The 27,901-nt window shown below is 44.6% G+C and overlaps 1 protein-coding gene and 1 pseudogene across 8 annotated transcripts in view; one reads left to right on the top strand and one right to left on the bottom strand.

Annotated features, from left to right (window-relative positions):
• The first annotated feature begins 702 nt into the window (after window positions 1-702).
• LOC112609663 lies at window positions 703-1,572 on the top strand (annotated as a pseudogene).
• Window positions 1,573-5,821: 4,249 nt separating this feature from the next.
• The window catches only part of COPS3 (COP9 signalosome subunit 3), a 38,338-nt gene continuing 16,258 nt past the window's right edge, over window positions 5,822-27,901 (bottom strand). For 5 of the 8 annotated variants that reach the window (XM_025361960.1, XM_025361959.1, XM_025361961.1 and 2 more), the window contains 8 exons: window positions 26,613-26,705; window positions 23,376-23,555; window positions 20,556-20,696; window positions 18,952-19,125; window positions 13,990-14,076; window positions 7,923-8,036; window positions 6,485-6,565; window positions 5,822-6,154 (listed from right to left, as the gene is read on the bottom strand). In XM_025361960.1, the coding sequence (XP_025217745.1) occupies window positions 6,101-6,154; window positions 6,485-6,565; window positions 7,923-8,036; window positions 13,990-14,076; window positions 18,952-19,125; window positions 20,556-20,696; window positions 23,376-23,555; window positions 26,613-26,705 (924 nt within the window). In that variant the 3' untranslated portion in view covers window positions 5,822-6,100. Of the gene's footprint in view, window positions 6,566-7,922; window positions 8,037-13,989; window positions 14,077-18,951; window positions 19,126-20,555; window positions 20,697-23,375; window positions 23,556-26,612; window positions 26,774-27,901 lie in introns of all 8 variants that reach the window. The other 3 variants (XM_025361962.1, XM_025361958.1, XM_025361954.1) reach the window with 3 other exon arrangements.

Genomic DNA, 27,901 nt, shown 5'->3' with positions numbered 1-27,901 from the left:
CTCAGCCTCCCAAGTAGCTGGGACTACAGGCGCCCGCCACCTCGCCCGGCTAGTTTTTTGTACTTTTTAGTAGAGACGGGGTTTCACCGTATTAACCAGGATGGTCTCGATCTCCTGACCTCGTGATCCGCCCGTCTCGGCCTCCCAAAGTGCTGGGATTACAGGCTTGAGCCACCGCGCCCGGCCCTTCATTTTTGTTTTGTGATTTTTGTTTTTTTTGAGACGGAGTCTTGCTCTGTTGCCCAGGCTGGGGTGCAGTGGTGCGATCTCGGCTCACTGCAACCTCTGCCTCCCGGATTCAAGCGATTCTTCTGCCTCAGCCTCCCGAGTAGCTGGGACTACAGGCACATGCCACTACGCCTGGCTAATTTTTCATATTTTTAGTAGAGATGGGGTTTTAGCATGTTAGCCAGGATGGTCTCGATCTCCTGACCTCATGATCTGCCCACCTTGGCCTCCCAAACAAAGTGCTGGGATTACAGGCGTGAGCCACTGTGCCTGGCCGATCTGATGGTTTTTAAAATGCGAGTTTCCCCGCACAAGCTCTCTGTTTGCCTGCTGCCATTCATGTAAGACGTGACTTGCCTCCCACCATGACTATGAGGCCTCCCCAACCACCTGGAACTGTAAGTCCATTAAGCCTCTTTTGTAAATTGTCCTGTCTCAGGTGTGTCTTTATCAGCAGCACAAAACTAGACTAATACAGAGGACATGGAGAAGATCTAGCACCACACCTTCTGCAGTGAGCTGCATGTGGCCTCAGAGGAGCACCCAGTGCTGCTGACCAAGGCCCCCCTGAACCCCCAGGCCAACAGAGAGAAGATGACTCAGATCACGTTTGAGACCTTTAACACCTGGGCCATGTATGTGGCCATCCAGGCCATGCTGTCCCTCTGCACCTCTGGGCACACCACTGACGTCCTGGACTCTGGAGATGGGGTCACCCACATGGTGCCCATCTGCAAGGGCTATACCCTTCCCCATGGCATCCTGTGTCTGGACCTGGCTGGCCAGGACCTGACTACTTCACGAAGATCCTCACCGAGCTCGGCTACAGCTTCATCACCACGGGCGAGCAAGAGATGGTGCGTGACAAGGAGAAGCTGTGTTGCCCTTTGAGCAGGAGATGGCCACCACCACATCCTCCTCCTCCCTGGAGAAGAGCTGTGAGGTGCCCCATGGCCAGGTCATCGCCATTGGCAACGAGCAGTTCCAGTGTCTGGAGGCACTGTTCCAGCCTTCCTTTCTGGGCATGGAATCTTGCAGCATCCACAAGACCACCTTGAACTCATCATGAAATGTGACATGGACATCTGCAAAGACCAGTGTGCCAACACGTGCTGTCTGGCAGCACCACCATATACCAGGGCATCCCGACAGGATGCAGAAGATCACCGCCCTGGCACCCAGCACCATGAAGATCAAGATCATTGTGCCCCGCCCCAAGCGCAAGTACTCGGTTGGATTGGCAGTTCCATCCTGGCCTCACTGTCTACCTTCCAGCAGATGTGTATCAGCAAGCAGGAGTAAGACAAGTCGGGCCCCTCCATCGTCTACCACAAATGCTTCTAAACGGACTGTGAGCCGATGCGTAGCTTTTGCTGCATAGGTTAATTCTGAAGTATAAATTTGCCCCTGAGGCCGGGCGCAGTGGCTCAGGCCTGTAATCCCTGCACTTTGGGAGGCTGAGGTGGGCGGATCACAAGGTCAGGAGATCAAGACCATCCATGGTGAAACGCCCTCTCTACTAAAAATACAAAAAAATTAGTCGGGCGTGGTGGTGGGCGCCTGTAGTCCCAGCTACTTGGGAGACTAAGGCAGAAGAATGGTGTGAACCCAAGAGGTGGAGCTTGCAGTGAGCCAAGATCGTGCCACTGCACTCCAGCCTGGGCAACAGAGCGAAACTCCATCTCAAAAGAAAAACGAAAACAAAAACGTGTCCCTGGCAAATGCACACACCTCATACTAGCCTCACGAAACTGGAATAAGCCTTCGAAAAGAAATTTGTCCTTAAGGTTTGTGTCCAGTATCAGCACTGGATTGTAAAACTTATTGCTGATTTTGACCTTGTATTCAAGTTAACTGTTCTCCTTGGTATTTGTTTAATACCCTATACATATCTTTGATTTCAACCCTTAGTACACGTGGCTTGGTGACTTCGTGGCCAAGGTAAGAACTGGCTTGTGGAAGACAGGTCGGTGGCTTGGTGAGTCTGTGTGGCCAGCAGTCTCCGATCTGTGCAGTGTATTAACGTGTCAGGGCTGAGTGTTCTGGGATTTCTGTAGAGCCTGGTAAGGGCTCCTGAACCAATTGTTTCTATCTTGCCGGTCTATCTGGGTTAGAAAAGTCCAAGCCGTAGGACCCAGTTTCCTTTCTTAGCTGATGTTTTCCTGCCAGAACACCATGAGCTGCTACTTGTCTTGAGTTGGAAGCAGTTTGCATTTCCACCTATAAATGTATTCATCCTTTTAATTTATGTAAGGTTTTCTTGTACGCAATTCTCCATTCTTTGAGATGATAACACATTTTGGTTTTTTACCGTTATGTGAGAACATCAGGCCCCGGCAACATGTCATTGTGTAAGGAAAAATGAAAGTACTGCTATAAAAGAAACAAAAAAATTGGCTGGGCACGGTGGCTCACGCCTGTAATCCCAGCACTTTGGGAGGCCGAGGTGGGTGGATTGCTTGAAGTCAGGAGTTTCAGCCTAGCCTGGCCAACATGGTGAAACCCTGTCTCTAGTAAAATGCAAAAGTTAGCTAGGTGTGGTGGCAGGTGCCTGTAATCCCAGATACTAGGGAGGCTGAGGTGGGAGAATTGCTTAAACCCAGGAGGTGGAGGTTGCAGTGAGCCGAGATCACACCACTTCACTCCACCCTGGGCAACAGAGCAAGACTCCCATCTCAAAAAAAAAAAAAAAAATCAGGAGTCTCACTGAGGTAGTAGCTACAGTGAGCAGATACCATCCCTTACGGGTTGGGGAACAAAGGGAAAAGATTGGGATGAATAGAATTTAGAATTCTGAAGGAGGGCACAGTGGGAAGATGGGGGAGGCCTGCCTCCGGCCCTTGTATCTCTAAGGGGCTGTGCTGAGGCTGATTCTAGGAGCATGGGGGAAACTGCACACTGGAAGCAGACTTGCCTGGACAATACTGCTCAACAGAGGCAGATGCAGGGAGCCTGTCACTTTCTCCTCCAAGCTGTCATCCCCTTCCTGCTGGTTTGCAGAGGTCTAGCCCAAGAATCACAAAGCAGAACCCAGAACAGGGGATTCAAAGCTGAGACGATTGTGACCAGCACTCCCCTCAAACACTGACTCAGGGTTTGCAGGGACTGGGACAAGGTTCTAAATAATATGTCCCTTTTCAGTTCAAAGTTTCAAAAAAAAAAAAAATGCAGTATTTTAATGAATCCACCTTGGGAAAAAAATTATAATAGCGTCCACATCATTAGCAGCTCACGAGAGAGTTACTTTTCACTTACATAGTCACGACTGACAAGTACTAGCAGTTCGCAGACACATTTTAAGTGATTTTGATTTCAGATTCAGATGAGAAGCTAATTTCGTTTTTTTAAAAAACAGGGTCTGTAATTCATTACACAGATAAAAGATCATTTGCCATTAAATATTTTGTTTCCTAAGTGCAGGTATATGTAAACAAAAAGTGATGCAACCCACAAATAGTCCTAATTCAAGTGCTAGAGAATTTGACAGTTTACTTGATGGGTCAGAAAACTACAGGCTTCAGGTCAGACCTAGCACGCTGCCTACTTTGGTTTTTTTTTTGAGAGGGAGTTTTGCTCGTCGCCCTTGCTAGAGTGCAATGGCGTGATCTTGGCTCACTGCAACCTCCATCTCCCGGGTTCAAGCAATTCTCCTGCCTCAGCCTCCCAAGTAGCTGGGATTACAGGTGCCTGCCACCACGCCCAGCTAATTTTTGTATTTTTAGTAGGTCAGGCTGGTCTCGAACTCTTAACCTCAGATGATCCGCCCACCTTGGCCTCCCAAAGTGCTGGGATTACAGGCGTGAGCCACCGTACTCGGCCACTGCCTACTTTTTATAGTTTTACTAGTAACATAGCCACAGTCGCTCATGTACAGCTTTACATTTCCCTGTAGCAACACAGGAGTTGCAATAGGCCATATGACCTCCAAAGCCTAAGTGTGGACTCTTCTAGGGTAACGTTTTATGTGACTCATGAGGTTTCTTTTTTTTTTTTAAATACAGAGTCTTGTTCTTGTCACCCAGGCTGGAGTGCAATGACACAATCTTGGCTCACTGCAACCTCCACTTCCCGGGTTCAAGCGATTCTCCTGTCTCAGCCTCCTGAGTAGCTGAAATTACAGGCACCCACCACCATGCCTGGCTAATTTTTTTGTATTTTTAGTAGAGACGGGGTTTCACCACGTTGCCCAGGCTGGTCTCAAACTACTGACCTCAGGTGATCACCTGCCTCGGCCTCCCAAAGTGCCGGGATTACAGGCATTCCACCACACCCAGCTGAGGTTTCTTTTTTAAATAATGAAAATGTGCCTTACCAGACAACTTGAAACATTTAAGAATTGAATGTTTGTAGTAATTTTTTTTTTTTTGAGACGGAGTCTTGCTGTGTCGCCCAGGCTGGAGGGCAGTCGCACAATCTCGGCTCACTGCAAGCTCTGCCTCCTGGGTTTGCGCCATTCTCCTGCCTCAGCCTCCAGAGTAGAGTAGCTGGACTAGAGGCGCCCGCCACCACACCCAGCTAATTTTTTGTATTTTTTAGTAGAGACAGGGTTTCACCGTGTTAGCCAGGATGGTCTTGATCTCCTGACCTCGTGTTCCACCTGCCTCGGCCTCCCAAAGTGCTGGGATTACAGGTGTGAGCCACCACGCCCAGCTGAGAGAAATGTTTTTTAAGGACCAAATTTGATGTGTTTTAACCTGACCACACTTTATTCTGCTCCACACGATTCCAGGGCTAAATCAGTAAATCCTAGTCCAAATTCCTGTTATAGGAGAGGCCCTGAATATAATCAAAATGAAACGATCAGTTTACCTGAAATGCTTTGAGAAGAAAAAGTAGGAAAGCCTGCCATTTGTCTCTTAAAAACTCTAAGTCAAGAGGGGGAAAAAAGCCATTTTCAAGACTACAAAATTGTAGTGCACACTAAAGGTTGGAAAGCACCTTTGACACCACCTGGGCAACACGGCAAAACCCCATCTCTACAAAAAAAAAAAATTAGCTGGCTGTGGTGGTGCTTGCCTGTAGTCCAGCTACTTTGGAAGCTGAAGTGGCAGAATCACCTGAGCCTGGGAAGTTGAGGTAAGCCATGATGGCACCATTGCACTGCAGCCTCAGTGACAGAGACCCTGTCTCCAAAAAAAAAAAAAAAAAGTGAAGCACCAATGGCATCTCATAATCCACAACTCATACTCTTACTAATATGCATGTTAATTTTAATTTTAAAAATTAACTTATGCCTCAGGGACGCTATCCTTTGTTTTCTTTTTTTTTTCCGTAAATAGAGACAGGGTCTCACTATGTTCACCAAGGTGGTCTGAATTCCTGGCCTCAAGCAATCCTGCCTCGGCTTCCCAAAGTGCTAGGATATTACAGGTGGGAGCCACTATGTCTGTCTGTCTGGACTTTTTTTCTTTTTATTTTCTGAAGACACTGATGACAACTTTTATATTTTTTTAAGATATAAAATTTGTCAATGAATAAAACAACTTTCAGATTCAAATCTTCCAAAAATTCCTAAAATCCAACTATTTCTGTTCACAATGAATGTGCTTATTAAAAACTTTTCAGAGGAGAAAAAAGTGATGCAGAAGACACATTAATGTTCAAGCAACTTAAAACAAAAAGGTAGATTTAATGCAATAACAATAATCTGAGGATAAATAAATCCAAGACAGACTTTAAAGTTTGCAAATCTGTTTCCTTTCTTTGCAGAGAGAATGGTTTTCTGAAAGCACATAGGACTGAAGATGTCAAAACAAAACTTAATTTCTTAGTCTCCAGGTGACACAGGCTTGGTCCTCTCTGCTGCCCTCCGAACACTTGCCACTGGCCAAGATGGTAGTTTCTCTTGTTTAGCTCAGGATGGATGTTAGTTTCAAGAATAACTGGATGGTTTGTTTCCTGAATCATCTTCTTGTGAGCCCATACTCTGTAAAGGGAAAGTGAAGTTATGTATTTATGTTTGCTTTTATCAAGGGTTCCCCAGCAGCCCAATAAGCACACCAGTTACCCTGTCCCTCCCAGAACAAAGCCACCCTGTGAACAAGGGCAGGCAATTCCAGGAACCACCCTAAGCATCCCTAAGTGTACTTCCAGGCCATTGTTTGAAAATGCTCTCAACTAGTATTTCTCCATGACTGTACTGGTAAGGGTTTCAAGAAATATTTAGCAACCTGAAACTTAATTCCTGTGCCTGATGTGACAACGCCCCTCCTTCTCCACCCAGCCTACTTCTTATAATAAGGGGAACCCTCATCACCTTTTGTACAAACTGAGGGTTCACTGTGATCTCCTGGTCCATGGCTTTCAGCCGCTCATCCAGCTCTATGCATTTCAGCATCTGCATGACAGGCACATTAGAAGGTGGTCAGCGGCAGGTTTAGGTCAGCTGCATCCTTTCTAACTTCGACTGTTCACAAAGGCACTGTAGGTTCACAATCTCTTGACATGAAACCCCTGGGGCCACATGGGTTTTGGAGCCAGCGTATTTTGGACTCAGAAAGCTAATACATGTATCATATAATACCCAACATCCCACCCAGCAGGATCTAGGCAAACCTCATAATCAAACACATAGTATCTTTTGCAGGGAAACTGGAGTATATTCACACTGAGATCAATGAAGACTAGACACCATTTCAGGTGACATTTTGCCATCAAATTGTTATAAAAAAAGTTTTCTGAGATTTAATATTCAGTTCACTTCACTGCTCAGAGGTAAAAAACAGAGACCACCCACAAAACGCCCCCTTCAGCCCCCAGAATCAGGACAGCATGCCCTCAGGAGACAGGCTGCAGCCCAGTGTTGCCTGAAGGGGACCGTCAGGGAGGGCTTTGCTCTTCTCCTCCAGCCACCCCGACTCTGCTTCTCACATAGCTCCAGAGATGTTTCCTGATCTCCCAACCTGGAACTCCACAGACATTTCAGCAAAAACACAAGGCTCTATGTTGTAAGTGGCAGCTGTGAATAAAGTTATACTAGGGCCTTTAAGTGTTTTCAGAGTTAAGGGAGGTTTTGATGAGCTAGCTGGGATATCTAACCCACCATTTATTTATAGCCATACAATCTGGGAGAGTTTTGATTTTTGAGACAGTCTCCCTCTGTTGCCCAGGCTGGAGTGCAGGGGCACGATCTCAGCTTACTGCAACATCTGCCTCCCAGGTTCCAAGAGATTTTCCTGCCTCAGCCTCCAGAGTAGCTGGGATTATAGGCACAAACCACAACACCCAGCTAATTTTTTATTTTTTATTCTTTTTTAGTAGAGACAGGGTTTTGCCATGTGGGCCAGGCTGGTCTTGAACTCCTGACGTAGGTGATCCACCCAAAGTCAGTGGATTTGAGCCTCCCAAAGTGTTGGTATTATAGGCGTGAGCCCCCACACCCAGCCTGGAAGAGTTTTAAGCAGCCCATTCTGGGTTTATTTTGTTGTTGTTGCTTTTCTTGAGACAGAGTCTTGCTCTGTCACCCAAGCTGGAGTGCGGTGGCACAATCTTGGCTCACTGTAACCCCCATCTCCAGGGTTCAAGTGATTGTCCTTAAGCAGCCCATTTTGAAATTAACTTTCTAGTAACTAAGATGTTCATAGACTGGGAACTACCTGTACTTAAAACTAAAATTATCCTGGAACATAGAAGCAGTATTTCAAATACATCTCGACCATCAATTAAAAAAATAAAAACCTGGCATTCATGTTTACCTCCTGATCAATATTATGAAGCATGGCCGGGTTATTATATTTTTCAGGGTTATCATGGAAACTGACCATACCATCCTTCTGGTTAATACTTGCAAAAATCTCACCATCTTCTATCTACAAAAAAAAACCAAAACAAAACAGGAAAGCAGTTTAGATCTGAATGCTATATGAATAGTCATCCAGTATAATCAGAGAGAAGCATAGAAGGCAACATGGATATAAATAAACTTGTATATTTTTAAGTGCCATGTTTATCCAAGTATTTATTAAATACCTACTATTTGCTAGGCACCATTATTGATGCTAAGAGGTGTAAAACTGATACACACACACAAAATCCCTGCCCCTGCATTTTTGTTTTTGAGGTGAGGTTCACACAACATAATTAACCATTTAATTTAATTTATTTATTTGAGATGGAGGCTCGCTCTGTCCCCCAGGCTAGAGTGCAGTGGTGCGTTCTCAGCTCACTGCAACCTCTGCCTCCCGGGTTCAAGCAATTCTCCTGCCTCAGCCTCCCAAGTAACTGGAATTATAGGTGCCTGTCACCATGCCAGGCTAATTTTTTTGTTTTCTGGTTTTTTTTGAGATGGAGTTTCACTCTTGTTGCCCAGGCTGGAGTGCAATGGCGTAATCTTCACTCACTGCAACCTCCGCCTCCTGGGTTCAAGCGATTCTCCTACCTCAGCCTCCCGAGTAGCTGGGGTTACAGGCATGCACCACCACGCCTGGCTAATTTTGTATTTTTAGTAGAGATGGGGTTTCTCCATGTTGATCAGGCTGGTCTTGAACTCCCAACCTCAGGTGATCCACCCACCTCGGCCTCCCAAAGTGCTGGGATTACAGGCATGAGCCACCGCGCCTGGCCATTTCTTTGTATTTTTTTTTTTTTTTTTTTTTTTTTTTTTTTTTTTTTTTTTTTTGAGACGGAGTCTCGCTCTGTAGCCCAGGCTGGAGTGCAGTGGCCGGATCTCAGCTCACTGCAAGCTCCGCCTCCCGGGTTCACGCCATTCTCCGGCCTCAGCCTCCCGAGTAGCTGGGACTACAGGCGCCCGCCACCTCGCCCGGCTATTTTTTGTATTTCTTAGTAGAGATGGGGTTTCACCGTGTTAGCCAGAATGGTCTCGATCTCCTGACCTCGTGATCCGCCCATCTCGGCCTCCCAAAGTGCTGGGATTACAGGCTTGAGCCACCGCGCCCGGCCTGTATTTTTAATAGACATGGGATTCACCATATTGGCCAGGCTGGTTTTGAACTCTTAACCTCAAGTGATCCACCCGCCTTGGCCTCTATTTTTAATAGACACGGGATTTCACCATGTTGGCCAGGCTGGTTTTGAACTCTTAACCTCAAGTGATCCACCCGCCTTGGCCTCTATTTTTAATAGACACGGGATTTCACCATGTTGGCCAGGCTGGTTTTGAACTCTTAACCTCAAGTGATCCACCCACCCTGGCCTCCCAAAATGCTGGGATTACAGGCATGGGCCACCGCGCCTGGCCTACCATTTTAAAGTGAGCAATTAATTGGCACTGAATGCATTCTACAATGTTGTGCAACCACCATCTCTAGTTCTGGAGCATTTTCATCACCCCAGAAAGAGGTCCTAGGCCCATTAGCAGTTCCTCCCCATTCCCTCCTCTTCCTCCCAGTCCCTGGAAACCACCAATCTGTTCTTGTCTCTTACAGATTTGCCTTTTCTGGATATATGAATGGAATCATACACTATGTAATCTTTTGTGGTCTGGCTTCCCTTAGCATGATGTGTTTGAGGTGCCCTTGCATTTTTCAACATCAACTGCATTGAGATATAATTTACATTGCCTTTTGTTTTTGAGATGGGGTCTCGCTGTGTCGCCCAGGCTGGAGTACAGTGGCTCGATCTCTGCTCACTGCAACCTCCACCTGCTGGGTTCAGGGGATTCTCCTGCCTCAGCCTCCTAAGTAGCTGGGACTACAGGTGCATGCCACCATGCCCAGCTAATTTTTTGTATTTTTAGTAGAGATGAAGTTTTGCCATGTTGGCCAGGCTGGGCCACTGTACTTTAAAAAGTAAAGCCTAACAGGTTTTCATTTTATCCCAGTGGAAACTATCCTCTGATTCTTCAAGATAACTTCACTACCACTGGGGATTCCAAGATAGATTCAAGGTCTATATATCATTTATTTGCATCAGTTACTGGGGATTTATTTGACTGATCCTCAAAGCCAAATCTTGCCCATGAAGTCAAAAAGTGAGATACCAATAAAAGTGCCAAACAGGTATTTAATTTCTAACAAGATGTTCCACACGGTGATAATCACTTGTCCATTTGTTAGCAGTGAAACTGCTGGCCTACTCCTCTCTAGCTTTGGAAGGGATAGATGCCAGTTAGTGAAACAGCAACCAGCCCAATACATATTATATAAAATGCATAGTTCTCTATATGATCACAGAGAGCTGCTGCTTTAAGCAGATGGAATGTACCTAAGCAAAATTTGGAGTTACCTTCACCACAGCAGCACTATTCATAATAAAGAAACCAGAATTGGAAACAACCCCAATGTCCAACTATTTATTTATTTATTTTTTGGGAACGAGTCTCGCTCTGTCGCCCAGGCTGGAGTGCAGTGGCACGATCTTGGCTCAATGCAAGCTCCGCCTCCAAGGTTCACGCCATTCTCCTGCCTCAGCCTCCCAGTAGCTGGGACTATAGGCACCTGCCACCACGCCCAGCTAATTGTACTTTTAGTAGAGATGAGGTTTCACTGTGTTAGCCAGGATGGTCTTGATCTCCTGACCTCGTGATCTGCCCGCCTCAGCATCCCAAAGTGCTGGAATTATAGGTGTGAACCATCTCACCCGGCCTATTTTTTTTTTTTTGAGACAGAGTTTTGCTCTTGTCACCCAGGCTGGAGTGCAATGGCATGATCTCCAGTCACTGCAACCTCCGCCTCCTGGGTTCGAGCAATTCTCCAGCCTCAGCCTCCCAAGTAGCTGGGGTTACAGGCACCCACCAGCACGCCCAGCTAATTTTTTTTTGTATTTTCAGTAGAGACAGGGTTTCACCATGTTGGCCAGGCTGATCTTGAACTCCTGACCTCAGGTGATCCGCCTGCCTCAGCCTCCCAAAGTGCTGGGATTACAGGCACCACGCCCACCCTGTCCAACTAATTAAAATGGAAAGGTGTATCAAACACTGGAACATTGTAGCCTTGAAAATGAATGAACTACGGCTACATACAGCATCACACATGACTCTCACAATGCTGAGCCAAAAAAACCAGATCCCCAGAAAGTATGTGCTGTATGTTTCCTTCTACATTAAGCTCAGAAACAAACACAACTAAAATAGGATGTCAGAAGTCAGGATGGGAACGACCTTTCTAGAGAGGCACAGAGCTGGAAGCAGGCATGAGGGATTATTTTCCAGGTGCTGGTCATATTCTGTTCCTTCTAGGTGTTGGAATCTTTGTGAAAATGTGTTTAGTTGTACAGTTAAGTGTACTTTTCCAATGTTTACTTTAAAAAAAAGAAAAAAAAAACCCTGCCCTCACAGACCTTTCATTCCAGGAGAAGGGTTTCTAAAGCCTGGCAGTTCTGACATTTGGGAGCATATAATGCTTTGGTGTGTGGGCTGTCCTGGCTACTTACTGTAGGATGTTTAGCAGCATCCCTGGCCTGTATCCATTCGATGCCAGTAGCACCCCCATCTATGAAAACCAAAACTGCTTCCAGATGTTGCCTAATGTCTCCTGGCAGACAAAATCACCCTCAGAGGAGAACCACTGCTCCAGAGCCTGTCAGGGTGTCTGGGCTGGTTAAGCAGGGTTCAAAACTCACAACCACTTTGACCCCTCAATGCATTGCTAGCTTGTATGTCCTGTCTGGTGTCATAACCACTCATGTGTTTCTTCTCACTCACACTGAAGAGGGAATTTCTTGGGGAAAAAGTCTATAGCTTACTTATTCTGTGCAAGCCCTGTGGGGTTACTAAGATGCTCTTAGCAGACACAAGTCATAGAGGTATGATTTTATTTGGTGTGTACATGTTTTGAGTGGTAGGTTGAAGCAAAAAACCCTTTAGAACACTTGTAAATTGAACTATCAAAATGAAATACTCAGCTGGGTGCAGTGGCTGGATCCAGCTGTAATCCCAGCACTTTGGGGGGCCAAGGTGGGAAGGTCACTTGAGGCCAGAAGTCTCAAGTTATGCCTGGCCAACATAATAAGACCCTGTCTCTATAAACAATTTAAAAATCAGCTGGGTGTGGTGGCACACATCTGTAGTCCCAGCTACTTGGGAGGCTGAGGTGAGAAGATCATTTAAGCCTAGGCAGTCAAGGCTGCAGTGAGCCATGATTATGCCACTGCACTCCAGCCTGGGCAACACAGCAAGACCTTGTCTCAATAAATCAATCAATCAAAATATGGTATTCTGTTATCACAAGGGAAACTAGTTTTATTACTCCTAATTCTGAAATCATACAGGGGGTCATATGAAACTTTGCCTGTCCTGAGCTGAGGACACAGGTTTTCAGTGAACTAAAACCAGATCAGAACTATATACTTATATAACTGAATAGGTAGGTAGATTACAATACATCACTGTGGCGGGTTATCATACAGTCATTTAAATGATGCTTATCCAAATCAGGAGTGGATGCCTGGTTGGGGTGGGGCTGAGAGTGGGGAAATGCAACTGAGAGGTGATAAAGAGGGAATGTCAGGACGCTGGTGCTATTTCATTTCCTAAGCTGGGTGGTAAGTCCATGGGTGTGTGCTCTGGCCTCCTTTATGTCAGTGCTGTTCAGTGTAATAATCATCATGGACCAAAACCCTTAGTGAGGGAAGAGGCTGAGTCAGAATGTTAGTCAATGATGTCACTAAGCACACTGTAGTTCAGCAAACACTGTTCAGCAAGATTTCTTGCTGCAGCAGTTGGCTGATGTACATACTGGCAAAAGCTTGTGATCTCATCACAGATAAGCAGAGAAAGTAGCCCTACGTTATACCTCTTCGTATACCCAAAATATTTCATGAGTGTTATAAGGTTTACAAAAATTCTGATAATGAAAATATGTAAATATAGGCACCTGTAATACCAGCTACTCAGGAGGCTGAGACAGGGGAATTGCTTGAACCCTGGAGGCAGGGGTTGCAGTGAGCTGAGATCACACCACTGCACTCCAGCCTGGGCAACAGAGTGAGAGTCTGTCTCAAAATAAAATAAAATAGAAAATAATAAGGAGTACAGGGCTGAGTGCAGTGACTCATGTAATCCAACAATTTGGGAGGCCCAGGAGGGCAGACTGAGCCTAGGAGTTCAGGCCCAGCCTGGGCAACATGGAGAAACCCAATTTCTTCAAAAAAAAAAAAAATACAAAAATTAGTCAGGCATGGTGGCACATGCCTGTAGTCCCAGCTACTTGGGAGGCTGAGATGGGCGGATTACTTAAACCCAGGGAATTGAGGCTGCAGTGAGCCAAGATTGTGCCACTGCACTCAAGCCTGGGAAACAAAATGAAGCCATCTCAAAAAAAAAAAAAAAAAAAAAAAAAAGCACAAATAGGACACAAGCCTGGTATGTATATCATATGAGCACACCAAAACTAGAAACCATATAGACTATAAGGAAATAAACCAAATTGTCAATAGTGGTTGACTTTGGAGGTTCCCCAGCTTTTCTCCTTTTAAAATAGTTTCCACAATGAACATCTGTTACAGGAACAAAAATCCAGTAATTAATTTTTAAAGAAATGAAAATCCAGGCCAGGCACAGTGGCTCATGCCTATAATCCCCGCACTTTGAGAGGCCGAGGCAGGCAGATCATGAGGTCAGGAGTTCAAGACCAGCCTGACCAACATGGTGAAACCCCGTCTCTACTAAAAATACAAAAAATTAGCTGGGCGTGGTGGTGCATGCCTGTAGTCCCAGCTCTCGGGAGGCTGAGGCAAGAGAATCACTTGAATTCGGGACGTGGAGGTTGCAGTGAGCCGAGACTGCGCAACTACACTCCAGCCTGGCGACAGAGCGAGACTCCATCTCAAAAAAAAAAAAAAAAAGGAAAAAGAAAATACACTTACCATGTGCAGAACATATTTTTCTGCCTCCTGAGGTCCAGATAACTGCACCCGACTTGCCATATCTTGTAATGACAGAGTTAAAAAGGTCTGAAAGTCAGAAGCAGAATTAGTCACAGGTAGGAACAACGAAGGAAAGACATTTTATTAAAATGTGTACAGAGCGGCCAGGCGCGGTGGCTCACGCCTGTAATCCCAGCATTTTGGGAGGCCAAGGCAGGTAGATCACGAGGTCAGAAGATCGAGACAATGCTGGCTAACATAGTGAAACCCCGTCTCTACTAAAAATACAAAAGAGGGGCCAGGTGTGGTGGCTCACATCTGTAATCCAAGCACTTTGGGAGGCCAAGCTGGGCAGATCATGACCATCGTGGCTAACAAGGTGAAACCCCATCTCTACTAAAGATACAAAAAATTAGCCGGTATGGTGGCACATGCCTCTAGTCCCAGCTACTCAGGGGGCTGAGGCAAGAGAATCAGAGAATTGCTTGAACCCAGGAGACGGAGGTTGCAGTGAGCCGAGACTGCACCACTGCTCTCCAGCCTGGACGACAGAGCAAGACTCTATCTCAAAAAAAAAAAAAAAAAAAAAAAAAAAGTGTACAGAGCTCTTCCCATTGATGTACAGAATAAATTTGTGGAGATGACTTAAAACCGATGGGCCGGGCATGGTGGCTCACGCCTGTAATCCCAGCACTTTGGGAGGCCAAGGTGGGTGGATCACTTGACATCAAGAGTTCAAGACCAGCCTGGCCAACATAGTGAGACTCTACTAAAAATGCAAAAATTAGCTGGGCGTGGTGGCAGGCACCTGTAATCCTAGCTACTCAGGAGGCTGAGGCAGGAGAATCGCTTAAACTTGGGAGGTGGAGGTTGCAGTGAGCTGAGATCACGCCACTGCATTCCAGCCTGGGCGACAGAGTGAGACTCCATCTCAAAAAAAAATAAATAAGAATAAAAACTGATAAATCCAGTGGTTTGTCATCAATTTCCTAGAGAAGTAATGAAAAAGGATTAATTATATATATATATGTAAACTGGAAAGGAATCCTAGGTATGTACATCATTATGAAGACTTTCATCTTTTGAATTTTGTATTAAACGTATCATCTATTAAATGTAATTGAAAAAATAACACTCATCATTCAAAATTCAAAGTAAACATTTTTAAACAAATGGGGGAATTAAATAAAAGAGGCTACACACTTGTGGTACGTGAGGGAAACCAGTGTTTACCACTGCTCTCTCAGGATCTCATGAAAATGACCCCTTTCAGAAACACATTAAAAGAGCTCTATTCTTAATGGCAGCTGGCAATATTTACAACAATGGCATTTTCAGAGATGGGCATATTAAAACCCTCATCTTGAAAATTCCTTTTTTTTTTTTTTTTTTTAAGAGATGGAGTCTTGCTTTGTTGCCCAGGCTAGAGTGCAGAGGTGCAATCGTACTTCACAGCAGCTCACGGGAACCTCCCGTTTCAGCCTCCTGAGTAGCTGAGACTACAGGTGTGCACCACTGTGCCCAGCTTATTTTATTTTTTTATTTTTTGTAGAGACGGGATCTTACTTAGTTGCTCAGACTGGTTTCGAGCTCCTGGTTTCAAGCTATCCTCCTGCCTCAGCTCCCCAAAGTGCTGGAAGTACAGGGGTAAGCCACTGTGCCTGGCCATAAATTCTTGATGAGCCAATAATTTTAAAACCTACATATACTTTAGTTCAGAGAACAGTATCCAAGAAACTGTAATTATTGCTAACTTTAATAAGTATACAAGTAGTTTAACGCAAATGAAGACTCAAAAGTCAACATTTTAGCCTGGCCAACACAGTGGGATCCCATCTCTACAAAAAATTTAAAAGTAGGCCAGACGCAGTGGCTCATCATGCCTGTAATCTTAGCACTTTGGGAGGCCGAAGTGGGCAGATCACTTAAAGTCAGGAGTTCCAGACCATGCTGGCCAACATGGTGAAACCCCGTTTCTACTAAAAATACAAAAATTAGCCAGGTGTGGTGGTGTGCACCTGTAGTCCCAGCTACTCGGGAGGTTGAGGCAGGAGAATCGCTTGAACCCAGGAGGTGGAGGCTGTGGTGAGCCAAGAACGCACCACTGCACTCCAGCCTGGGCAATACAGCGAGACTCAGTCTCAGGAAAAAAAAAAAAAAGCAGGGTCAAGAATAGAACATAGAGTATGACCCCAGTTACATATAATTGGGAGACTCTATGCATACACATAGAAAAGAAACAGAGAAGAGGAACCTAGAAAAACATCTACTAAAATGTTAACACAAAGTAATATTTCAATGTCAGAAGTGGCAGATTTAACCCACCCCTAGTTGCCTTCCATCCCAGCCATGCCATCACCTACTGATACAGTCTACCTGTTGAGGCTTCTTTGGATTTTCTAGTAAGAAAACTTGGCTAGAAAAATCCTTTGATGTTTCCCCCTTCTTTTCATTCTAGCACTGGGACATCATGCCAAAAATGGAGCAGCCACTATCACAGATATAACCTTCTGACTAGCTATGTACTTTAAAGACACGGTTCCTGCCCACCATACCTTATGGTAGCCCTCCCAGGTCCCTTCAGCAGGCAGTGCTTGTGAGCTCAGTGTACCACAATACACCACTTCGTGTCAACATACAAAGGACCCAGGACCTTGATGACTCTGTAAGTCACTGCCCCAGCCCTGGAAAGACCATTTCAAGTTGAGACTCTTCCTGTTTGATCAAAAAAAAAAATTTTTTTTTTTTTTTTTTTTTGAGATGGAGTCTCACTCTATCGCCCGGACTGGAGTGCAGTGGTGCAATCTTGGCTCACTGCAACCTCTATCTCCTAAATTCAAATGATACTCCTGCCTCAGTCTTCCGAGCAGCTGGGATTACAGGTACGTGCCACCACACTTTTGAAACTGTTATTTAATTTTCATTTGCTATTTTGCAATTTAACATCTTTTGTAACATGTACTATCTTTTATGTTTGTTAGCATTTGGGTTCTTTTATCTAAACCTCAATTACTAGTCACAAACAGAGTGCAGCTGTTTTTTAATGGCTACCTCTTGGTAAGGAAAGACAGAAATGTACTTAGAATGGTTCTGTTGGCACTCGGGCCAAAAAGAAAATTTCACAGAGAGAACTAGGCTGCTTGTTATTTAAGTCTCTTAGATCCTGGTCTTTTTTTTTTTTTTTTTTTTTTTTTTTTTTTTGAGACGGAGTCTCGCTGTGTCGCCCAGGCTGGAGTGCAGTGGCGCGATCTCGGCTCACTGCAAGCTCCGCCTCCCGGGTTCACGCCATTCTCCCGCCTCAGCCTCCGAGTAGCTGGGACTACAGGCGCCCGCCACCACGCCCGGCTAGTTTTTGTATTTTTAGTAGAGACGGGGTTTCACCGCGTTAGCCAGGATGGTCTCGATCTCCTGACCTCGTGATCCACCCGCCTCGGCCTCCCAAAGTGCTGGGATTACAGGCTTGAGCCACCGCGCCCGGCCAGATCCTGGTCTTTTAAACCTGTAGGTCAAGTTGGTTTTTCTGGCTCACAAATTACACTGGTTTTGATCTTTGAGTTGATTTCTCTTTCATGTTCTTCATTTTTCTCTCATAAATTAACTTTTTACAAATTCACTACTGATTTCCTTCTGTTAGGAAGCTATGGCTAGTCTTTCTAGAGCATTTGGAAGGATTCTATTTCTTGGCCATTGACCCTCTCCTCACCTTCCTTCCTCTTCTCCTTAGGATCCTTTATCCTTGTATAAGGTCTGCCCACCTCAACAGCCACTGGGCTAGGGGAAGTCACCTCTCCCCTAAGTCCTCACATAGCCAAATCCATTAGCCTTTTCCATTGCTGGGTAGCCTAGCAACAAACAGCCCCTATTCTGGTTCCTTGGCTTTTCCCCAACCATCCATCACCATGGCTGACACAAGGCAAAGGATGTGCACAGGAGCAGATGTGCCGTGTTCTCAGCAGCTGTGAACTGTGCATCTCTGGTCAGACTTCCCAAGAGAAAAAAGCAATCCTCTATTTGTTGAGCTATAGGATTCCTGTAACTTGCAGCCTATACCTTCCTAAAACACAAAATATTTCATTTTTCATTATTTTTCTGTACTGTTTGAACATTTGATATTAAGCACATTTTCTATAGTCAAAACCCAGCACGTTATTTTCATCTTGAAAATAAAAATTATATAATTGGCTTACATCCTAGAAGTCAATTGCACAAAGTTTGTACAACCCTGGCCTAAATGGTAATGTCCAAGTAGTACTATGTTCACATAAGATGTTCTCATTGGCTAGGCGCAGTGGTTCATGTCTGTAATCCCAGCACTTTCGGAGGCCGAGGCAGGTGGATCACATGAGGACAGGAGCTCGAGACAAGCCTGGCCAACATAGTGAAACCTTGTCTCTACAAAAAATACAAAATATTAGCTGGACATGGTGGCTCACACCTGTGGTCCCAGCTGCTTGGGAGGCTGAGGTGGGCAGATCACTTGAGCTCAGGAGGCAGAGGTTGCAATGAGCCAAGATCACGCCACTGCACTCCAGCCTGGGCAACAGAGCAAGGCACTGTGTCAAGGGGGATAAAAAAAAAAAAAGATTTCTTATAGAGATCAGCACAGCCAGACAGGTTGCAAGGCTGGTCACAATGCATTGAGGTCTGCATCACTAGCATCCCTCATCTGCCCTGCTGGAGCTGCTGACCTCTCTGAGGCTGCCTTTCACTGTCTCCCAATGTAGCCGTGTCTCCTACCTTTCTTCCTCTTCACCTGCTCCAAATACCCTGCTCTAGCCCTGAAAAGACCAAAGGTATAAATCAAATTCTTTCTAAGAAGGCAATTACAAGAGAGTTATCTCTCAGCACAGAAATCCTGCCATGCTTTATCCCTGTACCTGCTTCCTTAGCTCTGAAAACGGAAAGGGAAACATGGCCTCCAGGGTGTCAGGAGCTGCCCTGTGAAGGTGGCGCTTTCCTCACCTTTGTTAGCCTCTGAATATTCTTCTTATAAAGAGATGACAAGCATTGCTTCACCAGTCCCATGTTGTTATCACGAGTGAAAGTTTCACTGTGCTTATTCACCAGGTTTCGGAGTTCTGAGGGGTTGTTGGTTGAATACACTTGTGCTAACTCGTGGTATGCATTGCTAAGAGGCTAAAGATGCAAAGGAGGGAAAAAATCAGATTAGAACTTCAGAAGAGGCCAGGCGTGGTGGCTCACACCTGTAGTCTCAACACTTTGGGAGGCCAAGGCAGGCGGATCACCTGAGGTTGGGAGTTGGAGACCAGCCTGACCAACCTGAAGAAACCCCATCTCTACTGAAAGTACAAAATTAGCCAGGCATGGTAGCACATGCCTGTAATCCCAGCTACTTGGGAGGCTGAGGCAGGAGAATCGATTGAATACGGGAGGTGGAGGTTGTAGTGAGCCGAGATCATGCCACTGCACTCCAGCCTGAGAGACAAAAGCAAAACTCCGCCTCAAAAAAAAAAAAAAAAAGAAAAAAATTTCCGAAGACTCAAATGTGTATAGGAAGCAAAAACACACTTACATATTACTTTTTAAACAAGTATATCCCATGTTGTCAGGTAACAACACACTGTTACCCTACAAATTATAATTTACCCAAAGCAAATGCCTGGTTTTTAAGACCAGGTGGAGTAATTTATTTTCAACAAAATTTTGTAGTACAGATCAAGTAGTAACACAGTAGGTGAAAACCCACTGAATTTAGTGAAGGCACACATCTTTATCAGTGGTTCTGTTTTTCTACTGATAAATAATATAGAGAAGGAAGGAGTCAAAACATTCATCATTCCCAACTCTCCCTCTCTCTTTCTCACACCTCACCAGATGCAATGGGACTGTTACTTCTGCTAGCAAGAAAGAAGACAGGGCCAGGTGCCACGGCTCATGCCTGTAATCCCAGCACTTTGGGAGGCTGAGGCGGGTGGATCACGAGGTCAGGAGATCAAGGCCATCCTGGCTAACACGGTGAAACCCTGTCTCCACTAAAAATACAAAAAATTAGCTGGGAATGGTGGCACATGCCTGTAGTTCCAGCTACTCAGGAGGCTGAGGCAGGAGAATCACTTGAATCCGGGAGGCAGAGGTTGCAGTGAGCCGAGATCACACCACTGCACTCCAGCCTGGGTGACAGAGCGAGACCCCATCTCAAAAAAAAAAAAAAAAGAAAGAAAACAAAATAAAGGCCAGGCTCAGTGGCACACACCTGAAATCCCAGCACTCTGGGAAGCAGAAGCAGAAGGACTGCTTGAGGCCAGGAGTTCAAGACCAACCTGGCCAACATAGCAAGACTGTGTCTCTGGGGGAAAAAAAAATCAACTGTTACAGGAGCTTAAACATCTATAGCTGTAAGTACCTAGAGCACAAGTTTGAAAACGGGTTCCTGAGAAATATTCCATCCCAATCAGGTAATGAGAATGTCGGCTAATCTGAAGCTGTTAGGAGAACTAAATCACTATAAAACCAAGTTACAAAACTGTATCATTGCAATTTCTTGATATACTCAACATGCTCACGTAAGAAATCAGTTTTATGTAAAAAAAAAAAAAAAAACTTACCTTAATGAATCTACCCACAATTTGAGATGTGTATTTTGGTAGCTGTTGTACTTTGCCAAGTAATATCAAAGACACTAAAATATACTTTTTATATGATTCTAACATGATATGACTGACCGCCATGGCAGGAGTAGTTATAGCCTAGGCAAAAGAAAAATGCTTACTGTAAAGAGAACATACCACAGTAGCAAACAGCAATCAACCACATGTATCACATTAATTATAAATCAGTTATACTTTTTAAACGTCCCATTATTTTTATAACAGCCTTGAGATATAATTCATTTTATTTTATTTTTATTTATTTATTTTTTAGAGACAGGGTCTCGCTCTGTCATCTAGGTTGGAGCGCAGTGATATAATTATGGCTCACTGCACCCTCAAACTCCTTGGGTTCAAGCGATCTTCCTGCTTCAGCTTCCTGAGTACCTGGGACTACAGGCATGGGCCACCATGCTTGACTAATTTTAAAATTTTTGGGCCGGGCGCGGTGGCTCAAGCCTGTAATCCCAGCACTTTGGGAGGCCGAGATGGGCGGATCACGAGGTCAGGAGATCAAGATCATCCTGGCTAACATGGTGAAACCCCATCTCTACTAAAAAATACAAAAAACTAGCCAGGCGAGGTGGCGGGCACCTGTAGTCCCAGCTACTCGGGAGGCTGAGGCAGGAGAATGGCGTAAACCCAGGAGGCGGAGCTTGCAGTGAGCTGAGATCGGGCCACTGCACTACAGCCTGGGTGACAGAGCGAGACTCCGTCTCAAAAAAAAATAAAATAAAATAAAAAATAAAATAAAATAAAATTTTTGGCTGGGCACGGTAGCTCATGCCTGTAATCCCAGCACTTTGGGAGGCCGAGGCAGGCAGATCACGAGGTCAGGAGATCGAGACCATCCTGTTTAACATGGTGAAACCCCATCTCTACTAAAAATATAAAAAATTAGCTAGGCATGGTGGTGGGCGCCTGTAGTCCTAGCTACTCGGGAGGCTGAGGCAGGAGAATGGCATCAACCCAGGAGGTGGAGCTTGCAGTGAGCCGAGATCGCGCCACTGTACTGCAGCCTGGGTGACAAAGCGAGACCCCATCTCAAAAAAAAAAAAAATTTTTGTAGAGATGGGGGTCTCACTATGCTGCTAGGCTGGTCTTGAACTCCTGAGTTCAAGCAGTCCTCCCACTTCAGCATCCCAAAGTGCTGGGATTACTGGCATGAGCCACCACGCCTGGCCACTTTCTTGTCTTTTTATTTTTGAGGTGAAGTCTTGCTCTGTCACCCAGGCTGGAGTGCAGTGGTGTGATCTTGGCTCACTGCAACCTCCATCTCCTGGTCCAAGAGATTATCCTGCCTCAGCATCCCGAGTAGCTGGGATTACAGGTGCCTGCTGCCACGCCCAGCTAATTTTTGCATTTTTAGTAGACATTTTCACCATGTTGGCCAGGTTGATCTTGAATACCTGACCTCAGGAGATTTGCCTGCCTCGGCCTCCCAATGTGCTGGGATTACAGGTGTGAGCCACCATGCCCAGCCTCCTGCTCTTTTTTTTTTTTTTTTTTTTTTGAGACGGAATTTTGCTCTTGTTGCCCAGGCTGGAGTGCAATGGTGTGATCTCGGCTTACTGCAACCTCCGCCTCCTGGGTTCAAGTAATTCTCCTGCCTCAGCCTCCTGAGTAGCTAGGATTACAGGCATGCACCATCATGCCCGGCTAATTTTGTATTTTTAGTAGAGATGGGGTTTCTCCATGTTGATCAGGCTGGTCTCCAACTCCCAACCTCAGGTGATCCGCCCGCCTTGGCCTCCCAAAGTGCTGGGATTATAGGCATGAGCCACCGCACCCTCCCCTTCTTACCTTTTTAACACACACATCATCTTGATATTTCAAGACCAGTTTGTTCATGAATTACTATATTTGGCTACAGCAATGATAATGCATCCAGTGGCTATGAAGTACATTTTTATAATTTTCTGAATGTGTAGTCTTAAAGAGAAGTCACCTTGAAGATTTGACCTGACTAGACACATGCTTTAATGACACCATTTCCGCCTACTGGCACCTTATGGTGGCCCTTCTTAGGTCCCCTCAACAGGGTACATCAACCACTCATTATGGTATGGTTCAGAGCCACGGATGTGTGTACGTGTGTGTGTGTATTATGTATTAGAATTCCAACTAAACTGAGCTCCCTGAAGGTTTTAAATATCCTTTATTAATACATGCTATGAACTAAAAAGGAAAGTATGAACATCTAGCTAATTTACCTTAAGACAACAGGTTTATTAATCAATATTGTGTATCTCCTTTTCAAAGTCTGAGTAAAGCTCCAGAATAGTCTACCAAATTGTGTACTATGTTTCATTACACAGACACAGAAAGGGTGGGAGGGACTATTACTGTGTACTCCTCTATACCCTTTAAATTTTGAATCAAGAGAATGTTTCACTGAGTAAATAAAACTTAACAAAATACCACACATGGTTTTAGAATAAGACACATTCAAGGTCATTCAGTTCAATCTCTTCCTTATATGCAAAGGAAGCTATAAAGGTCAAGAGATGTCATAACTTATCCCAAATCAGATAAGATATAAGTGCAAGCCTAGATTAGAACCCACCCACAAGTGCTCTTCTATGCACTGGCACTATTCCTCAACTTAGGGATCAGGTTAGCACCATTTACCTGATGACAGAGAAGCAGTCTCTGAAAGGACCACCACCTGAAACGGAGGCCCCGGGATCAGTCCACTCTAGCCACAAACCTATGGGATCACTTTTTTGATCACATGAGTTCAGAACAACCTCAGCTAATTTTTAGAGAAATGATTACCTGTTCATAAAAGTAGAGAGCTCTTTCAAAGTTCTTCAGCCCAGTATAGATCATTCCTCCATAATAATAGTAACATAAAAAGTGCTTTGCATCATAGGCTCCATTCTCTTTACAGATATCCATCATATCCACGTCAAGATATGGAAGGGCAGGCTTAAAGCATTTTGCTAGCAAACAAAGCTGTGAACAAATTGATATTAAATCATCACTTTAATTTTACTTAGGCAGGTATTAGCAGAAGAAGAAAATTCATAGATTCCAGAAATTTCCAAATAATGTAATTGTGTTTTACATTTTATTGACTAAAATGATCTAAATGTCAACACATTTCATGTATCTGCTATCTGAAATGCTTAGGACCAGAAGTGTTTCAAATTTTGGAATATTTGCAGAATACATACCAGTTAAGCATCCCTAATCTGAAAACCTGAAATGCAATTGCTCCGATGAGCACTTTGAGTGCCAAGTTGGCACTCTAAAGATTTCAGATTTTGAAGCATTTTGGGTTTCAAATTTTCGGATTAGGACTAATCAACCTGTACTCCATTTTCTTAGCCATTCAGAATAAAATAGCATTACTTTTTTTTTTTTTTTTTTTAAATGAGACGGAGTCTCACTCTGTCACACAGGCTGGAGTGCAGTGGCACATCTCGGCTCACTGCAACCTCTGCCTCCCGGGTTCAAGTGATTCTCCTGCCTCATCAGCCTCCTGAGTAGCTGGGATTACAGGCGTGCACCACCACACCCAGCTAATTTTTGTATTTTTAGTAGAGACGGGGTTTCACCACATTGGCCAGGCTGGTCTCAAACTCCTGACCTCAAGTGATCCATCCACCTTTGCCTCCGAATGTGCTAGGATTACAGGCGTCAGCCACCTCACCTGGTGGAGCATTTCTTTATAAAAAGCTAAACAGCTATAAGGCCAAGCATGCTATAGACGATTGAGAACAGAGAATTCTACAGACAAGACTCAGTTATCCCTTAACCTATCCCTACCCATCTGATTAGAGGGCAAAAGAGTGTGTCCTCTTTCTCTTTACTGAACTAGTGGAATGGAAAGAGACCAGCATGGTGTGATAAAAGTAGAAGTGCTTCCTCTAATTAATCCTTTCCAGTGTTTTAATCCTTTAGGTAAATGTAGGGAATTGTATAACTCAGCAAAGCAAGCCCTTAGAACAGTTATCTAGCTAATGGAGACGCAGTGTAAACATGCATACGAACTCACTGAGCTATACACTTTAGTATTTTACTGTCTGTATGTTGTACCTCAATCACAATTTTTTTAAAACATTAAAAAAAGACACATCTTCATATGAAACTAGAACATGTGTTTGAAATAATCCACACACCATGTTATTCTTGAAGGAAACAATGTAAATACCCCATGCAGACTTGTGAAACCATGGCACACTCATATTATAGACTACTCCGTACCTGTAGAGTACCACTACGGAATCATCTCCAAGACACGTTAAATACAAAAAGCAAGCCACAGAAGAGTCTGCATAGATTAAAATTTGTGTAAAAAATGAGAAAATATATATTCATATTTGCTTTTATGTCCATAAAAAGTCTTTGGAAGGATACACAAGAAATTACTAACATAGTTTCCTTTGTAGAGAAGAAATAGATGGCTAGCAAACAGAATGGAAAGGAGACTTCATTATATACCTGCCCTCCTCACAAAATAAGATAAATAAATGAGGCCAGGCATGGTGGTTCACGCCTGTAATCCCAGCACTTTGGGAGGCTGAGGCAGGCGGATCACTTGAGGTCCGGAGTTCAAGACCAGCCTGGCCAACATGGTAAAACCCCATCTCTACCAAAAATACAAAAATTAGCCAGGTGTAGTGGTACACGTCCATAATCCCAGCTACTTAGGAGGCTGAGGCAGGAGAATTGCTTGAACCTGGGAGGCGGAGGTTACAGTGAGCCTAGATCGTGCCACTGGGCTCCAGCCTGGGCAACAGAGCAAGACTCTATCTCAAAAAAAAAAAAAAAAAAGATAAATGAGTAACATTTTAAGGTGTAAGAAGTTAGATATGTTCAGTCTCAGGTTCCACAATTTTTTTTTTTCTTGAGACAGAGTTTGATTCTTACGGCCCAGGTTGGAATACAATGGTGCAATCTCGGCTCACCACAACCTCTGCCTCCTGGGTTCACGCAATTCTCCTGCCTCAGCCTCCCAAGTAGCTGAGATTACAGGCATGTGCCACCACGCCCAGTTAATTTTGTATTTTTAGTAAAGACGGGGTTTCTCCATGTTGGTCAGGCTGGTCTAGAACTCCAGACCTCAGGTGATCCACCAGCCTCAGCCTCCCAGTGTTGGGATCACAGGTGTGAGCCACCACACCCAGCAGGTTCACAATTTTAAAAGAATGATTCAGGATTTTAAAAAAAGTTACAACTAGGACTGGGCTTGGTGGCTCACACCTGTAATCCCAGCACTCTGGGAGGCTGAGGCGGGTGGATCGCAAGGTCAGGAAGGAGTTCAAGGCCAGCCTGGCCAACGTGGTGAAACCCTGTTCTACTAAAAATACAAAAATTAGCCAGGTGTGGTGGTGGGTGCCTGTAGTCCCAGCTACTCAAGAGGCTGAGGCAGAATTGCTTGAACCCAGGAGGCAGAGGTTGCAGTGAGCTGAGATCGTTCCACTGCACTCCAGCCTGGATGACAAAGCAAGAATCTGTCTAAAAAAAAAAGTTACGGCCGGGCGCGGTGGCTCAAGCCTGTAATCCCAGCACTTTGGGAGGCCGAGACGGGCGGATCACGAGGTCAGGAGATCGAGACCATCCTGGCTAACACGGTGAAACCCCATCTCTACTAAAAATTACAAAAAACTAGCCGGGCGAGGTGGCGGGTGCCTGTAGTCCCAGCTACTCGGGAGGCTGAGGCAGGAGAATGGCATGAACCCGGGAGGCGGAGCTTGCAGTGAGCTGAGATCCGGCCACTGCACTCCAGCCTGGGTGACAGAGCAAGACTCCGTCTCAAAAAAAAAAAAAAAAAAAGTTACAAGAATTAATTACCCTATCTGTTCAACAAGCTTACTAGTTGAGCCCTATCCTAGAGTTTGCATCCAGCACCCACCTGAATGTAACAGATGTACCTACATATTCTGACTTCTATAACACATCACAATATCCGCCAACTTGCCTTCGTTTATCAAACCCAATGTTGAGCAAGCCCATCAACAACCTACACCTCTGAGTTGGTGTGAATCACACACTTTGGCTGCTTACCTGGCAGAGATCAGCATGTATTGAGGTCAGCTGGTTTGTATTCATCTGCATCTTGTCTATGGCTTGCTTAAGGATGCCAATTCCTCGCAGGGGCTGTCAGAAATGACATCTCTTTCAGATAAGTTCTCAAAGATGGCAGCACATTGGATCTTATGTTGTCACTTACAAATAAAAAATAACACTAATTGATAGGTTCCTTTAAATAGCAATATGAGGTTTCCATACTCTTTCAGGAAATTTCTGTACCATTTAAGTCAGAAAATGTTTTCTTAAGCTGTTTCTTGGAATTTTTAGATAACTCAGCACCATTTTTTAAATCATAAAAAGCTTTTATTTTTACAATGAAGATCAATAATCAAGAACAGTATTACTTTCTGAACAGTTCATTATATTAACATCTAAACAAATGAAAACTTTCCAAATCACTTATTATACAAGAGACAACAACCTATGTTTAGGAAAATTACTTGTGGATAAGGGTGTTGGCATTTTCCCATAGGGCAGTCTACCCCTTAACTGGTAGTAAATTACTATCAAAACTAATACCATAGATTTCAAAAGGACTGTTTCCTGCCCTGATTATAATTAACAAGACCAAGTGTCAAATGAGGCATAATCCGTTTTTGAAAGACTAAAATATAGTCTCTTCCAAAATTGCTGGGCACGGTGGCTCGCACCTGTAATCCCAGCATTTCGGGAGGTCAAGGTGGGTGGATCACGAGGTCAGGAGATTGAGATCATCCTGGCCAGCGTGGCAAAACCCCGTCTCTACTAAAAATACAAAAATTAGCTGGGCATGGAGGCATGCGCCTGTAGTAACAGCTACTAAGGAGGCTGAGGCAGGAAAATCGCTTGAACCAGGGAGGCAGAGGTTGCAGTGAGCTGAGATCGTTCCACTGCACCCCAGCCTCGGCAACAGAGCAAGACTCCATCTCAAAAAAAAAAAAAAAAATATATATATATATATATATATGAAGAGACTTCATATATATATATGAAGCTCAGTAACTTATGGCTTTTTCAAAAACTCATGATTTTTCTTAACCATCTCTTTCAAACACAGTTACTTAGTACTACAAAATAACAACTGGTTCTATTTTCAGCCTCTTTCAAACCACTAATCTTAAATTCACTTTCAAGTTAAAAAGAAACAACTGTCTGGGTGCAGCGGCTCACACCTGTAATCTCAGCACTTTGGGAGGCTGAAGCAGGCGGATCATCTGAGGTCACCAGTTCTAGAGACTAGCCTGGCCAACACAGCAAAACCTCACCTCTATTAAAAATACAAA

Source organism: Theropithecus gelada, chromosome 16 (genome assembly GCF_003255815.1).
Source record: "Theropithecus gelada isolate Dixy chromosome 16, Tgel_1.0, whole genome shotgun sequence".
In the NCBI taxonomy this organism is placed as follows: domain Eukaryota; kingdom Metazoa; phylum Chordata; class Mammalia; order Primates; family Cercopithecidae; genus Theropithecus; species Theropithecus gelada.
The sequence above is the reverse complement of the archived record's forward strand: the minus strand, read 5'-3'. Positions and strand labels throughout refer to the sequence as shown.